The 17,285-nt window shown below is 34.8% G+C and overlaps 1 protein-coding gene across 1 annotated transcript in view; it reads right to left on the bottom strand.

The window, feature by feature from the left end:
* The window catches only part of NAA16 (N-alpha-acetyltransferase 16, NatA auxiliary subunit), a 132,148-nt gene that overhangs the window by 65,226 nt on the left and 49,637 nt on the right, over nucleotides 1-17,285 (bottom strand). Inside the window, exons 6-10 of the mRNA XM_042781966.1 lie at nucleotides 15,902-16,055; nucleotides 11,737-11,856; nucleotides 10,065-10,091; nucleotides 8,695-8,790; nucleotides 3,070-3,176 (exon numbers count right to left, since the gene is read on the bottom strand). Coding sequence (XP_042637900.1) covers nucleotides 3,070-3,176; nucleotides 8,695-8,790; nucleotides 10,065-10,091; nucleotides 11,737-11,856; nucleotides 15,902-16,055 — 504 coding nt within the window. The remainder of the gene's footprint in view (nucleotides 1-3,069; nucleotides 3,177-8,694; nucleotides 8,791-10,064; nucleotides 10,092-11,736; nucleotides 11,857-15,901; nucleotides 16,056-17,285) is intronic.

Raw genomic sequence — 17,285 nt, forward strand, 5'->3', positions numbered from 1 at the left:
GGCTAGTAGGGTGATTTTTGGGTTAATTCTTAGGTCCTACCACCACTCGGGAATCTCCAAGCCGTGTCGTCTGTGCCGTTAGGGTCGCTCAGTCCGCTGCCAGACCGCAGCTCCATGTGTCTCCTTTTTTGGTATTTTCACGCAAATTCTTCTGCTAGTTGGGGTTTAGTCCACTTATGTATCCTTCTCTTCAAGGCTCAGGGGTCCAAGATTATCTTCTGTTTCTGTGTTAATTGGTTTCCCTTTTCTTTGTTGAAGAGCGTCTGTACAGTCCTTGTGCCTAGTCCGCCATCTTGCAGGAACTCTGTAATACTCTCTTGTAGCAAGTACTGACTACTTCTGAAGAGTGGCTGGTGGGTACAACATTAATCCTTAGGTGTGTTGGTGACAAAGACAATTTCCAAGACTGTTAGTTAGTAGAGTGTGAGTAAATGAGAGATGTGACCTCTCATAGGTCCAAGAGAGAAGCCAGGCCACTTGCTAACCAGAAGGCTGGTGGTTCAAACCCACCAGCCACTCCTCAGAAGGAAGGCTGGGCAATCTACTTCTGTAGTGATACTGCCTTGAAAACCCAAGGAGGGGTCGCTATGAGTTGGGTCCGACTCGACGGCACGTAACAACAACATGGACAATGGTTATACAACTTGACTAATGTAGCTAATATCATCATTGAGGAGTATACCAGAAAAAAAGGCAAAATGGCAAATGTGTTATACATAATTTTACACCAAGAACAAAACCAAAAAATAAAAAGGTGGAACTGTTGATAATACTTAGGTACAAACATACGCCTTATGGAATTTATTTACTTGGTTCTATGGCTTAGGGTCATAAGGAGCTCTGATGGGGTAGTGGTTAAGGCATTTGGCTGCTTACCAAAAGGTCAGTGGTTCAAACCCACCAGCCACTCCAATGAAGAAAGATGGGGTGGTCTACTTCCATAAAGATTTATAGCCTTAGAAATCCAATGGGGGTTGCTATGAGTCAGAACTGACTCAATGGCAGTGTGTTTGCAGTTTCTTGGTATCACTTATGGTTATGGTTTCAGAGGACAATCCAGTCAATCGGCCTAATATTGTTTTTAGAGTTTCTGTTCCATCAACTAGTTTGGGGAGCAGTGTCTGGGGCCTTAAAAGTTTGCCAGGGCCATCCGAGATACAATTGGTTTTAATTCACCTAAAGCAACAGAGAATGAAGGACAGCCAGGAATGGAAGAACTGCAGATCTAACTGTCTCCATGAACTACTGTCTCCTTAGCCATGAGACCAGAACTGGATGGTACCCAGCTAACATTACTGAACATTTTGATGAAGGACTCAATGCATGGATTAAAAGGAGGAAAGATATGGACCAGAATTTCAAACTCCTCTAGGATTCAGACTTATTGGACCCATTAAGACTGCAAGAACCCCTGAATCTATTGCAGTGAAATAAAAGATCACTGCACTCTTTTAAAGAATAATGTATTTCAGATCAAAATGACAAAAGTAACTCTAGAGCATAGATAAGAAGTTTAAGTGGCAATGAATTTAAGTTAAAACAAAACAAAATAAAACTCACTGCCATTGGAGTCGGATCTTACTCATAGCAACCCCTCCCTAGGGTTTCCGAGGCAGTATCACTTTGGAAGTGACTGCCCAATCTTCCTTCTGAGAAGTGGCTGATGGGTTTGAACCACCAGCCTTCTGGTTAGCAGTCAAGTGCTTTAGGCACTACGCCACCAGAGCTGTTCAATCTAACTTAATGGGGGTAAAATAATTTGGTTAGAGATATTAAGAATGAAGACTGTAACCAATGTCACTGAATTGTATATGTAGAAATCGTTGAGTTGGTCTAAATTTTTGCTGTGTATGTATTTTTACCAAAAATAAAATTGGAAAAAAAAAAAAAAAAAAGATTAAGAGAGGGATTTTACCATATACTAAGGAGCGGTCGCTGTGAGTCGGGTCCAACTCGACGGCACATAACAACAACAACAAATAAGCTAGAGAAATTACTGGTAAACATGTTTTTATACAAATCACGTATTATTTCTCAAAAAGTTAACAGCAGAGCCACTACAGTCCAATAAAGTATACTACAGACATTAAAGAACTAATTGTAAGATTTTAAAAAACTGTAAATACAACTTTATACTAATTGGGTACTGGATATTACTAGCTATGTCTTTAGAAAACTAAAAGGAGAAAAGTACCAATCAGCTATAAAAAAATTGTACTCAATATGCTATTATTCACAAGTATCACTAATTTACATGTTATTATGGGTCAAAGGTAAATAAAATGATGAAAGGTTAATTTAAAATCTTTTGTCATTTCCAGTAAAATCTTCTCCTTATCCACTGGTAAGTTTCAGAAACTCTAATCACAGAAAAAAATACAAAATTGTAGACCTTACTGAATAAAAAGAAATACTTAGAAATAGGAATATAATTTGTTTTCTATTAATGTTTAATTATCTATCTTTCTAATTTAAGACTAAGATTTAGGTGTCCATATTCTAATTTTGAAAACAGAAAAGTATCAGCTATTTATTTAAGAACTAAAACTATTTTTACTAATTAAAAATGTAGCCTATTAGTTAAAATTAATAATGAGTATTCTGTTAACCAAATGGCATTTTATGCTAACCCAGTTGTCCATGCTCTAACTTTAAGAGCACGTACAACAAATGGAAAAATCCATAATCACACAATAAAATAATTAATTACAGAATAGTTAAATATACACCTCTACTGACACTATATCTAATTTTAAATTTCCCAAGAAAAGTATACCCATAAAAGAAAACAACCTTTATAATCACAATGCTTTTATTTTAAATTATTTATCCACACATTTACTCTCCTGTCAATTCCTAGATTGACATTTCTTTTAACGTTACATATACTACATGTTACATATACATGTGCATAATTTTAGCTCATCTACCATTACACTAATAACTTGAATAACATTACTAGCATATAGAAAATGATTAAATCATAAAATAATATTCACAGAAAATCTTTCTATAATAATCAAGTTAGTAAAATCACTATGTCAAAACTGAGTAAATACCAAATTTTACCTTTTCTGTATTGTAATATAAAGATTTCAAAGTAGTAAACAAGGGTGGACAGCCTTTACTGAAGTTAACCCTCAGGAACTTATCCATTAGTTCTCTAAATTTTTCACCTAGAAACAAAAGTGTACTTTGTTATACTTTGATTGATGCAAACAATTCTTAAAATGATTCTATAAATACAAACAAAACTCCCTCAGAAACAATTATCCCCCTATCCAATTTTTAAACCCAAAAGGTAAGTCAGCATCATTTCTCGTTTGTACCACCAAAAAGCTTAACACCAAATATCTTAGTTGGTAAGTGTATTTTTCCCTAGATCTAGCTTCAAACTATCCTAAAGAAATGATTCCAAAGATAGGTAAACAAATGACCATGTGGCTTTAAGTAGAGAACAAATGTAATTATAATTACTATGCATTTTGAATAGAGCCACAATATCAGTATGTTTCATAATCTCTCACTATCACAGACTCATTTCTAACATCTACAACCCCAAACCTGCACACTAAAAAGAATCTACTGTTACCAGCACTATGTTCAATAACCAAAATATCTTTCAAAACACTATAGTGGTATTTACAAATGTTTTACAAATCACCAGATTATTTACTTAAACATTCGTTCATACCATCATCATGCATCAAGCACCTACTATGTGCTGGGCACTGTTCTAGGTACTGGGGATACAGTAGTGATTGAAGCAGATCTTTTTTAATCCTGCAATCACAGAATTTAATATTCCAGTGGGTGTCGAGATGGACAACACACAAAATAACATATGTTAGACATGTGGCAACCAAACATTAGAATTAAAATAATACTTCATCTGCCACATCAAAAAAATCTTCTATCATTGGTAAATCCTTAATGAAAAACTATTGTCAGTTTTTGAGAGTAGAAACAATCCACAGAATTACTTTAATACAAAGGTTTTTAAAAAGCTTAGATACATGAGCTTTTTGACAATAAAGGGTTAATATGTGAGAACATGGATTTATCTACTCATTTAATAAATAAATTTTATATTTATATATATAAAGATATATGTATCATCATAAATGAATGATTTAGCCTAAAGCAAGCCTATTTACATGACCTTTTAAAGTTTCTTTGGAGGTTACAATGCTGCACCAAGGAAACCTAACAAGCCAAACTGGTTATTTTTGCTTGTTGTGACTGACCATGTTATACAGAAGCATGCATATTCATATAACTAAAACCAAAAAAAAAAACCCAAACTCACTGCCAGCGAGTCTGATCCAACTCACAGCAACCCCTCCTTAGGGTTCTGAGACACTATCACTACAGAAATAGATAAGCCAACCTTCCTTCCGAGGACTGACTGGTGAGTTTGAACCACCAGCCTTCTGGTTAGCAGTCAAATGCCTTAAGCACTACACTAAAAAATTCAAACAAAAGTTTTAACTTTCCTGAAATATATCAAATATAAAAAAAAGGCACAACATTTATTAACCCAATTTACTATGAAGACTGTTTTCGGATAACCTCTGATCTTTCACTAACTTATATACAAAGCATAAATTTTTGAAAATCACAGATTGCCGGACAACACAAAACTTCACTCTGGGTTAAATATACACCATCACTTCCTTAAAAATCAAAAGCAGTTTCAGAGATGAAATCTTTCCAGCACTTCCTCTGGTATAAAGCAAGAATTAACAACACTGTGGTAGATAAGAAATGCTGCTGTTCAGAGGAATGCCTATTCCTCCACGTACTTTGTGGGTGACCACAGGCAAATAACTTGTTCACTGAGAAATTTCAATTTTACCACTATAAAATGAGAGTAAGAGTAACAGCACCACCAGCTAAAACAACACTTGTATGGCTTAAACAAGACAATGAGTGTAGAACACTAAGCATAATTATCTGGCACATAGTAACCACTCAATAAATACCGCTTAATCATTATCTGCCCTGATATCTGACAAATACTGTTTCTCTATAGTTAAGATTCTGTTTTCCGGGCTTAGAAAACAAGGATTTTATTTTTACACCAGAGGTTAGGCCAAGCTCCTCCTCTTAGTCAACTTCCTCAGTCTATTTAGATCAGATCCCTACCAGCAGATTTGATTTAAAAACATAATGTACACTATTCTCAATTATCCATAATATTGAAAAAGCCTCTTCTCCCTTAAAAATCATTGCAACTGTGCAGCTATGAGAAAAAATGAGGAAACTTTTTATGTACTGATATAAGACAGATCCCTAAGACATCAAGTGAAGTGAAAAGTAAAATTAGGTAAAGAGCAATGCCTTGCTTAAGAGAAAAAAAGAGGGAGGGGAGCTATAAACACATTCCACATATACACTTTTGCTTCTATATACACAATGTATTTTTAGAAGAATATACAATCAACTGGTAACAGCAGCTGTCTCTAGGGGAGTGAAACTTGGTGGCCAGGGAGCAGAGACAGGAGGAAAACTTCATTTATGAACCCTTTCAACTCTTTCAGTTTAGAATTGTATGAATGTATACCTAAACAAAAAGCCCACACCTGACTACTCAACTCTTTACTCACACACCATATCCCACAAATACAATTATTTATAATCCATTTCATAATCTTTTTCTATAGGTATAAAGAAAATCCTTCCAGACAAAAAATCCCTAGTTTTAGTATTCCATAGTCTTTAAGGGAAAGACAGATCTCAATGATCAATCATTATGTGCCTGTTTAACATTACATCCCACACAACTGGTTCTCTGATTTCAGATATTATGCTGCATTCTTCTATAGCTTCCCACAGAAACCAATGTTCCAATAACTACTGTTAAAATAACACAACTGTAAGATCAAACTGTTTCCGACTCAACCAAAATCTATTCTAAATAATGGAGCAAAATTTGGTTAGCATATTATAATTAGCACTCTTACTCTAAGGAGCCCTGCTAGTGCAGTGGTTAAGTGCTCAGCTGCCAACAGAAAGGTCAGCGGTTCAAACCAATCAACTGCTCCACTCCTGGGAGAAAAATATGACAGTCTGATTCAATAAAGATTTACAGCCATTGTAAATCCTATGGGACAGTTCCACTCTGTCCTATAGCGTTGCTATGAAGTCAGAATCGACTCCAGAGCAATGAAGTGGGAACAGGAATCGAAACTCTTACTCTGGATTATCTCCATCCCTCCTGCCAACCCTCAGCCAGAAAACAGTAATAGAACATGATGAATTTAACTAGGTAATTTGAAAAGTCACTTTATCCCTGCATTATATTCAAAGAATTTAAATATTTTAGGGTGTTGGGAGGTTCCCCAGGATTTCTGCTGTAGTCAATACTCCATAGGTCTTAAGCCTTTTTATCTTAAAAAAAAAAAAAAAAAGCAGCTTTTTTCCAAAACTTTTACCTTGTATTATCAAGTTCCATCATAGTTCTTTCTTTTGATAATGCTGACATGCTTTTTATTGCACATAAAATCATTTCCACATAGGCAAAAATATCTTCATAAAGTATTCCGCTTTTGTAGCACAGGCTCACTTAAATATCTGCACAATTTATGTAATATATTCACCAAAACTTTGTAACTAACCTCACAGTTACATTGACCTTGAAGCCCATGGTATCAGACCCCTCAACTGAGACCTATCTTGTAAAAAGATCACTTCAGCATTTCAAAGACAAAGGGTTCCAGAAGGTCCAGGATAGTTCTACTTTAACCTGAAAAGCACTTTACAATGAACAGTAGGCTCCAGGCTATCTTTCAATAAAACTCTTATTTCCTACTATGTATTACCAGCTTTTAGTAAACTTTGTTGACTATGAATTTAGGCACCATAAATTTGAAGCCCCATGTTTAACAATGGGAAAACAGAACAGTCTTGGTTATAAGCTTAAAGCTAAATGAAGTTTCTTTCTTTCCCAAGAGACAAGTAAATGCATTTAAAGCACCAGACTAACAGAAAATCCCTACCTGCACTGTGCAACATGAGACATGCTGTGAGACTGATGAAAAAGCAGACAGACACAAAAGGCCACATTACGTCATTTATACGAAATTCTCAAATAAGCAAATCCACAGATGCAGAAAGTAGGTTAGTGGTTGCCAAGTGCTGAGGACAATGAGAAGTAACTAATGGGTACAGGATTTCTTTTTGGGTGATGAAAATTTTCTGAAATCAGATAGTGGTGATGGTTGGACAACTCTGAATAAGCTAAAAGCTAATGAATTGTGTACTTTAAAACAGTGAATTCTATGGTGTGTGAATTATATCTCAAAAACACTGTTATTTGAAAAAATATACATATAGAAATGTCAGCCTAAGCATCTTTTATTAAACACTTTTACTAGGGAAATATTTTATCCCTATGTTGAAACTTTGCAATGTATATACTAATAGCTGAGAAGTCCTGCAGCAAAGAAACCTGATTGGTGTATTTAAGCTAGTTTCCCAAATTTACTTGATTCAAGAATATCCTAGTATGCCACACCACCGTCCCCACTAAGCCTAGTAAGTCAACTAAATTTTTAATTTCCATTAAGCTTTTGCTAAAAAGAAAATTACAGTCCATATATTTAAACAAACATTTCCATTGTAAACAAGAAAGCATTCAAAAATATACAATCCCCCTCTCCCCAGAACAGATGTTAAAAGTTGTATTAGCTTTCTAGGGTTTGACTTAGAAATGCCAGAAGTTCCACTTTAATCTACAGCACTTGTACACAAAATAAGGGTTTTAAGAACAAAAATAATAAAAGCATAATTTTTCTATAAAATTATCAACAAATATGTTAACTATATGAAAAGCTAAAATACTCTCTACTTCTTATCCAGCCAAAAGTAAATGAATTCAGCTAAAAGCAACAACTTGGATCAAGGTCTTGAACATACACTGTTGTAGAATAAAAACAAATCACCAAATTCATTCCATGTTGTTGTTGTTGTTATGTGCTGGCAAGTCACACCCAGCTCATGGCGACCCCTCCTTGGGTTTCCAAGGAGATCACTACAGAAGTCCATTGCCCAACCTTCCTTCCAAGGAGTGGCTGGTAGCAGTCAAGTGCCTTAGGCACTACACTACCAGAGCTCTTGTTCATTCTATAGTAAACCAATTAACTGAATTACAAAAGCAGTTTTTTTGTTTGTTTCCTTTTAAGGACACAAAATACATGAAGCCTTATAATAAAAAGCAATCACATGATAAAAAGCAAAATTTAGGAAAGTCCTTAACTCTGAGGAGAGAGGGCCTTCCAAAGAAACGGTCCACTCCTTATCTTAAACACTGTGTCAGATCCAAAGAACTCACCTATTTCTTTGAATTTATGCTTTGAAAACAAGATATACAGCTTCAAAATTTCTACCACTTAATTTATAATATAATAATTTGTCATCAATTCAAAGGAGTATAATTTACTTTCTAAATGTTTATTTTTAAGTCACATAAGAATTTATAATAATTTCTGACACTAAAAACCAACATAGCTATACACTGAAGAAGTATAAGGATCTTATTAACATATGAATAAAGTTAATAACTAATCACTCCCACCCTCAACATTGGTATACATATATACTCTATGCCAGAAAAAATCTTTAAAATGTAAGTGGCACTGAGCAATTTCTACAAGTAAATTATCAGTATTACAAAAATTATCCTAATATTACCTGGGACAAGATTCAAAGGTAATCTTCTAGGTGAAACTGCTCTGGGATGCTGCTTACTAATTTCTTCATAAATTTGAAGCCTCTCTTCTAAAGTGCCTATTATCAGTAAATATGTATGAGATACATAGGATCAAAACTTCATGATAAACTCTAACAAATTTAAGTTGTAAATAAAAAACTGGATTATCAATATTAAAAATGTTCTCAATTATTTTAAGAACAACATGAAAATCAGTAAATCACTTTTATTAACCAGTCTCCAGGAAAATCCAAACTTCTTTCATCTCAACCGATTCTACACCCAACAAAGACACAAACACATAAGACACACAAAGACTCTAGACACATCGTGCTTCTCTTACATTTCTTAGCACACAACCAAAAAAAGGAAAATGATCTTTTGTAACAAATCTTACAGAAATACTAAACCAAAGAAGACTACACATACCTCATACACCTACTGGCTTAAAGAAGTAAATCTTAGGGTCACAGATATTTAACAGATAAATTAGATTTCTATGGCAGCTCTGATACTTAAAAATCTTCAATGAAACTTCATTATAAAGAACCCCATAAATTCAGATTGTTTAAAGTAGCAAACATTTCTCTCAAATATTATGATGTAAAATATACCTCTATCAGAAAGCTGTATCTTCCATCTATGAAATCAACCAAATTTTATAGAAAGACACACACAGAAAAACTGTTACTATACAACAGTAATTTGCAGTGAGGTCTGGTCTATTTCATTATTCTAAGGAAATATCCAGCTTAATTTATAAAGAGATATTACATGCATTATCTTACATAAGCAATTAAAAATCTTTGAAGAATTTTTTTTACAAAAGCAAAATTAGAAAATTTTATGGGGATTTTAATTCAGACTATAGATATATAATTATCATAGAATTAACTCCCATGGTACTAGCAATGAATCTCCATAGGAAATGGAGTTTTTAGTATCAAGATTATAAACACTGCAGTTTAAGAGGTAAAGTTTGATTTTGTTTAAGACGCTTTCCTTCCCCCAATAATGTGTTTTGGAGCTCCAATGTGGTTGGATTTGAAAAACTGGGATATGTGAAAAATAGTTGTCATATTGTGTTACGATTTGGACTTCGTAAATGAGCTGTATACTAAAACTTTTATGAAGGATATTGCAATTTTTTTTAAATTTTTATTTTAAAAAAAAAGAAAGCAGTTCTTATATTTATGCCTAATCTTAGAGAATGACAAGCTTTAAGTACAAAAGTAACTCACCATTACCCCAGATACAGTAAGTGTTATAAATATTGCTAAAATGACATTAAGACAAAACTAAATCATTTCAATGTCCTATCTGAAGTCACAATTGGAGCTCCAGAACTTACCATGGGGGAGAAAAGGTCCTAAGGAACCTAAAAAGATAAAGTAGTATAATTAGTTTTGTAATTAATACATTTTATAATAACCAAGGGCACTGACATATGGAACATATCACTCATTTCAGTAAAACATTAAATATTTTTATCAGTAATTGCAGTGTGACTAGCTTAAAGGAAAATTATAGCTATCTCACACTTTTCACCTTCAGGCATGATTTTTGTCCTTTTTCTCAAACAGATTACAAACACTGGTTATGAATGAGATCCATTCTTAACTGTCTTTAAGAACTTGCAGCTGAGCTGGTAAAGAAGCATATGGTTCTTCTTTAGCCTTACTTTAATGCAAGAAAAGACTTAAAGCCTTTCAATGATTTAAAAGCTGCACAAGTAGCAAGTGAAGGCGACTGTGATGAGGAATTTGTTTTGAGTAGGTGTTAGTTCAATCCTTTCAAAGTGAGGACAAATTTACATTTAACATTAAAGCAGGGCTTCCGAACAGCACTGTTCCACTCAAAAGATAGGGGCCAATCACACCACTCTGAATGTGTGTGGCTTTCCACAGTCCTGCCAATAATCCAATCACATATATCAAGCTCCTGAAAGGGCTCGCTAAATTTCTTCTGAGTCTCCCATTCCAGGGCTTCAACCCACAATTTTTCCTGTTCTGGTTCCCATGACGAATAATTCAAATTGTAAAACTTCAAATCTGTTCCTGTTTTGCTTCTTCAGTCATGACAGAATTAAAAGCCTTGCATTAAAGGGCCAATAGGAGTTGTCCATAAGTTGAACAACTTAACACAAGACTGCCTGTACTGGCCTAATCAATATTGTAACTGCTACCACTTTCTTATTCAAGGAAATAAAATTCTTAATTTGTGACACTAAATTTTAAATAGAAGCAGAAAATGTGGATTCATTTATAACAATCATTAGGATACAACAAATCTTTTTCTTAGCTCATAGTACTATAAATGAATATGGTAAATAGCAATTTACTATACTTGTTAATTTAAAAATTCTGCTATCTCAACAGACCCAAGTTGTAGTTTCATAATTATTTCAGCTATATAATTACCCATGAGCAAATACAGTTTAGCAATATTAATTATTCTTAGCAACATTCAGTTAAAAAAAATGTTAGGTGAAATTTGGAGTAATGAACTAGACTTCTGAAAATGGTCAAGACTGTCTAATTACAAAAGAAGCCTACAGTTTATTCCATACAAATTAGTCTAGTTTGAAATTAAGAGAGTAAGTTTCATACTGGGCCTATCTACTACATGCTCTTAGCAAAATATCTGTGGCCCAATTCTTATGTTTTAAAGTTTGAGGATAACAGATCTTTAATTCTTTAAAAATATTAAAGAGTTACAACATTCCTCATGAAATGACAGAATATTCTTTTTCTTCCAAATATCTCTAGTTAGTCTAAATTGGTAAGAGTTTAATGGGCCAAAGAACCTAAAACTATCTGTAAATAGGTAACACCTTAACTATAAATATGTAAAGTGAATTTCATACTTCCATGGTTAACCTATAATTTTACTAATTGGAAAAGCAAGTGCTAATACTAAAAATATCTGTCTTTAATGTAGTTTTACATTTCATTACATTTCAAATATCTCAATTTACTATACTTTTTAAGTAGAGAAAGTAGAAGAGAAAAACTTTTACATACTAAGTTGTAGAGCTTTTTCCAAGCCTTCATAATAACACCAGTTTTCTGCATTCCGATCAATCAAATTTTTGAATACTTCACTGGCTTCTTTTAATCGTCCCAATTTCAACAGCATTTCCCCTAAAATTAAGTTAAAAGTCATGTTCATTTTACTAAAACATGAAATATGTTTCTGTTCCCAAAAATTTCATTAAGCACTACTAGGGTATTAGATGTTTATAAGAGACAGAATCACAGATAAATTCAGTTTGCCTTCAGATATGAACCTGCCTTTATATGGTCTACCAAATGAAAGCTACATATCAGACTACCTAACATCCATTTCTGGCTCCCTTCTGCACCCCAAATATACATGTACCTTATTAATTTGTTCATAAAAATCTTTATATTACACACATTTTTATGTGCCCTTTATAACTAAAGACACCTTACACACGAAATTAGACTGGTAAATAACTCTAATGAATATCCCTACCGTCTTACCTTAAGATTTTAATTTCCTTTCAAGATCATTTCATATATTTAATAATTATCTACTCAATTATCCTAGTTTTCTTTCCAGTTAACTAAAATTAGGGAAGTTAACTCAGTAAAATAGAGGCAGTAAACATGACTTCATAGAAAGAAACACACAAATTATGTTAATGTGCAGTCAACCCTTAAGGTCCAATTCTTTTGACTAAGAAACACAAACAAATTGGAAATGGGAAATAGGGATCTAAACTTGTCAGATATAATGTAAAATACACCTAACCCGAGATAAAAAGGAGCTTCTCAAAAACAGTATACCTCAACTTCCTTTCCCTGAGATTTTCCATTCCTTGGATAATGTATTTCTAATTAAAAAAAAAAAAAAACCTCTGAAAAGTCTTCAGTTACAGTATTTCAACTCTCATCACCTTGGAAGAGGCAGCACACTATATTGGTTAGTATAAACTATTTGTTGTGTTGTTGTTGTGTGCCGTCGAGTCGGCCCCGACTCATAGCGACCCCTCCTTGGGTTTCCGAGGCAGTATCACTACAGAAGTAGGATTGCCCAACCTTCCTTCTGAGGAGTGGCTGGTGGGTTTGAACCGCCAGCCTTCTGGTTAGCAGTCAAGTGCTTTAGCCACTATGCTACCAGAGCTCCTAGTATAAACTATAAATTTTACTAATTACATATTATCTATCATTCCAGCTCCAGAGAAAGACTGAACTAGATCTAATTACCAACTCTATTACTTACTAGCTGTATGACCCTTCAGCCAAGTTACAACTTTCCAAAGCCCACCTTATCTGTAAAATATCAACTACCTCAGTGTTTGTAATAAGCAAAAATGATAATTTACTTAAAATGATTAGCATAGTGCCTGTTGTTGTTATGTGCCATCGATTCGGACCCGACTCACAGCGACCCCTCCTTGGGTTTCCAAGGCAGTATCACTACGGAAGTAGATTGCCCCATCTTCCTTCCGAGGAGTGGCTAGTGGGTTTGAACCACCAGCCTTCACTACCAGAGCACAGTGCCTAGCACAAAGTAAATACTTATCAACATTTGCTGCTTAAAACTCTATTAATGCCCTATTCTGCTGCTGTTATTTCTTGCCAGTCCCATTTCTCCCCTCCTTAATTACCCTATAACAGACAACAGTATATTTTTCATTTCCAAAAACCTGTCATCTGCTTCTACTATAAGGAAAAGGTTATCACTGGAGGAACACACAGGACAAAAAATTACACTTGTATATTCATAAAATAAGTGAAAATGTTTAACTTTATTTTTAAAGTTTTTTAAAAGATCTTAATATACTAAGGACTACAAAAGACATAAATGTGTGAATATCCAAGTCTCTGGGCCTACAAAGTTCACTAAAAAATGAAACTATAATATGTGTCCATAAGTAATTGGCCATGACTATATAGTTAAATTAATGGCCCTCAAGTTACCCTCACTAACTACATATGGATCAATGTGTCTAATGTTGCAATTTATAGAATTATTTTTATAAACTAGAATTGATCTCATTATGTCAATCTAATTTTTAATTACAGTATTCCCTACTGATGCTAGAAAGGAACCATGGTGGTACAGTGATTAAGGACCTGGCTATTAACCAACAGGTCAGCAGGTTCAAACGCACCAGCTGCTCCCTGGGAGAAAAGACCTGGAGAGCTGCTCCCACAAAGATTACAGCAGTTCTCTGTCATATACTGTAATTCAGAATTGACTCAACGGCACACAACAACAGCTGATGCTAGAGATCAAAGACGGAAAAACAACCACCTGCGAAAACTGGTATTTAATCATTAACAGCAATAGCACATCAGGATGGAAAAGCAACCACTTTTTTCTTTGTTCCCATCAATTACAGAACAAGAAAGAAATCAGAATATTAAATTATTTATCCACAGATTATCAACAGTTTGAAAATTAGTGTTGCAGTCAATACCGGTATCATTCATCACAATAAAAATTAAGTCCATCACCTGCTACACATTAACAAGAATAAAATATACAAGTTAAAAAAGTATGGGGCTCTGAAGTCTGAAAGATGTGTTTAGAAACTAACTGTACTACCTAAAAGGCTGGGTGACTTTGGACAAGTCCTTAAAACCACACTAAACCTCAGTTTCCTCAATTATGTGGGGATAATAAATTATACCCATCTTAGAAGGGCTACAAAGTAAATGAAATAATGTAAGTTGAGTAATTAGCATATGCTTTGGTACACAAGAGAGTAGATAAATGTTAGCTATTATTTTTACTAAGCATTAGAAGTCCTGTAACTGTATAAAACTACTTTTAGATCACTTATGATTTTGAGTGTTACATTTACAATAATTACTGTATATAGTATTACTCAGGGAATGGATAACTGATGGACACAGCTTTGTGAAAAAATGTGCTTGATCCTTTGTTGATGAACACTATTGAAAGTATTTTTAGGGATCCTGCCTTCATAATTAGCCCACAATAAAAATAAAAGAATCTTGCTCTGATGATTGATCCTAGCATCATCATTTGCTAGTCTCACAATCCAAAAAAAACAATTAAACGCATTGTCGTCAAGTCGGATCCAACTCACAGCGACCCCTCCTTGGGTTTCCAAGGATCACTATGGAAGTAGATTGCCCAACCTTCCTTCTGAGGAAGATTTGAATCACCAGCCTTCTGATTAGCAATCAAATGCCTTAGGCACTACACCACCAGAGCTCCTAGTCTCACAGTATCTTACTATATATGAATATATTTGAATATGACAGCACTAAGCAGAAAACATTTCTTAATGTGAATGTTTTCTTAAAGAGAATGTAACCGAGAGTTAAAATGCCAGGCCTCAAATCCCACCTCTATCCAGTTTACCTAGTTACGTGACTTGCAGCAAGTCACTTAACATTCCTATTCCTCAACCCCCTCTCATCACTAAAATGGATTTCCTAATAACTTTGTTATATGGTTATGATGAGAATTAAATTAATTAATAATGATGTAATAATAAAGTTCTTAGAATAATGTCTGTTATAGTTAAGGTTTTCTGTCAACTTGGCTGGGCCTGGTTTTGACTGGTTAGGCAGCTGGATATAGTTTTGGGGATGATGAGACTGAATCAATTCTATGGTGCTGTGAGCAGCTGAAACTGCCTTGGGTTATAGTCTGCTTCCAGTATATAAGAAAAAGCTTTGAGAAAGATCTCCAGCTTTTGGGCAGGCTCTGATCCTGCATGGAGACAAGTCTTCATTCAGCAGCCTGCCATACTGTCTGCCATTCTTGGGACTGTTTCTGGACTTGAACCAGTGGCCCACCTTGTTGCCTGATAATCATGGGACTACTCCATTTTACATGTCGACCCTGTATTTGTCAGCCTCAGCAGTCAGTAGTTGCCTGAGTTGAGGTGCCTCTGGCTCCAATGGGCTGCAAGCCAAAAGGCAGAGCTAGAGCCCAAGCTCACAGGGCCTTCACCAAGCCCCCAGAGCTGGAAATTTGAACTCGGACTTCTAGCCTCCTAAACTGTAAGAGAATAAATCTCTGTTTGCTAAAGCCATCTACTTGTGGTATTTCTGTTATAGCAGCACTAGGGAACCAAAATACTGCCTGATACTAAGCAAGTATTTATTTAAATGCTAGGACAGAATAAAGTATGGTTTGTTTTTTAGTGAAGGCAATAAAAAAAGCAAGCCCACTTACCTTTAATTTCCTCCACCAAAAGTTTGTCACATATTTGTTTCTCATATGTTTCTATATGTTCCAAGGATTCCTGAAATAAATCTGCCTCTCTCATCACTTGATTCTGATATAATATAAGTTCACTATACTCATAGTCTATCTTGCTGGGAGGAACCTAAAAAAAATTACCAAATTATCTGATTTATACTTGCATAAACTAGTTACAAGTCTTTCATTAAAGTACATTCTCAGGAGAATCATTAGCACAGATTTTAAAAAACAACAAGCAATTACAATGAAAAGAGTAAGTAACATTACAAAGGATTAATACAACCTTTAAAACAAATCCTTATTCTGGAGAAGTCACCAAATTCTACTCCCAAATAATAAGCATAGAAGTGGTTAGAATTCTAAGGAATTTACAAAAAATACTAGTAGAACTAATGAACAAGTTCAGCAGGTTCACAGTATGCAAGATCAATATAAGCCAATGAATTGTATTTCTATATACTAGCAACAAACAGGAAGCTCTGGTAGCATAGTGCCTAAGGCACTTGACTGCTAACCAGAAGGCTGATGGCTCAAACCCACCAGCCACTCCTTGGAAGGAAGATTGGGCAATCTACTTCCGTAGTGATACTACTTCAAAAACTCAAGGTGGGGTTGCTATGAATCGGGTCCAACTCGGCACATAACAACAACAGTAAGCAAAAAATAATCCAAAAAAAGAAATTATGAAAACAATTCCACTTAAAATAGCATCAAAAAGAACAAAATATTGAGGAATAAATTTAACAGAAGCAACTCCTATATACAGGAAAATTATTTATAAAACAATGCCAAAAAGACATAGAGAGGTAAATGGGAAGTACAGACAACAAATATGAACCCTTTTGCATATACAGTACTGAGTTCTCAGTGAAGACAAACATGGGAATATGGATGGATAGATAGGTGGACAGGCTAAACGATTAAGTATGTCTATGAAATAGGGAGTGTATCCAAGATCATATATAGGGTTGGCAGACAATGGTCCTATAAGTTTATGTGAATGATCAGAATTCCCAGGTGTATAATAGAGCTGACAAGGGGCAAGGTTGAGGTCACTGTTTGGTCACAGCCAGCTACACAGAGCGACCGAGTAGTTGATCCTGTGGGCTTCGGACCATAGTCACAGGGGACATCAAGCTCAATTGGCATAACATACTATACAAAACATTGTTCCACCTCCTTCTTGGGCAAGTAGCAACTAGGATCTTAAAAGCTAGCAAGCTGCCATCTAGATGCAACGATGGGTCTCTCCTCATCAAGAGCAAAGAAGAAAGAAGAAAACCAAAATTAATGGAAACAATCAGTCCTCGCGACTGGTACACCAACCGATCTGCAACCTATACAACTATGAGAC

The sequence above is a fragment of the Orycteropus afer genome, unplaced genomic scaffold (assembly GCF_000298275.1).
Source record: "Orycteropus afer afer isolate SDZICR_OR568_19922 unplaced genomic scaffold, OryAfe1.0 scaffold00207, whole genome shotgun sequence".
In the NCBI taxonomy this organism is placed as follows: domain Eukaryota; kingdom Metazoa; phylum Chordata; class Mammalia; order Tubulidentata; family Orycteropodidae; genus Orycteropus; species Orycteropus afer.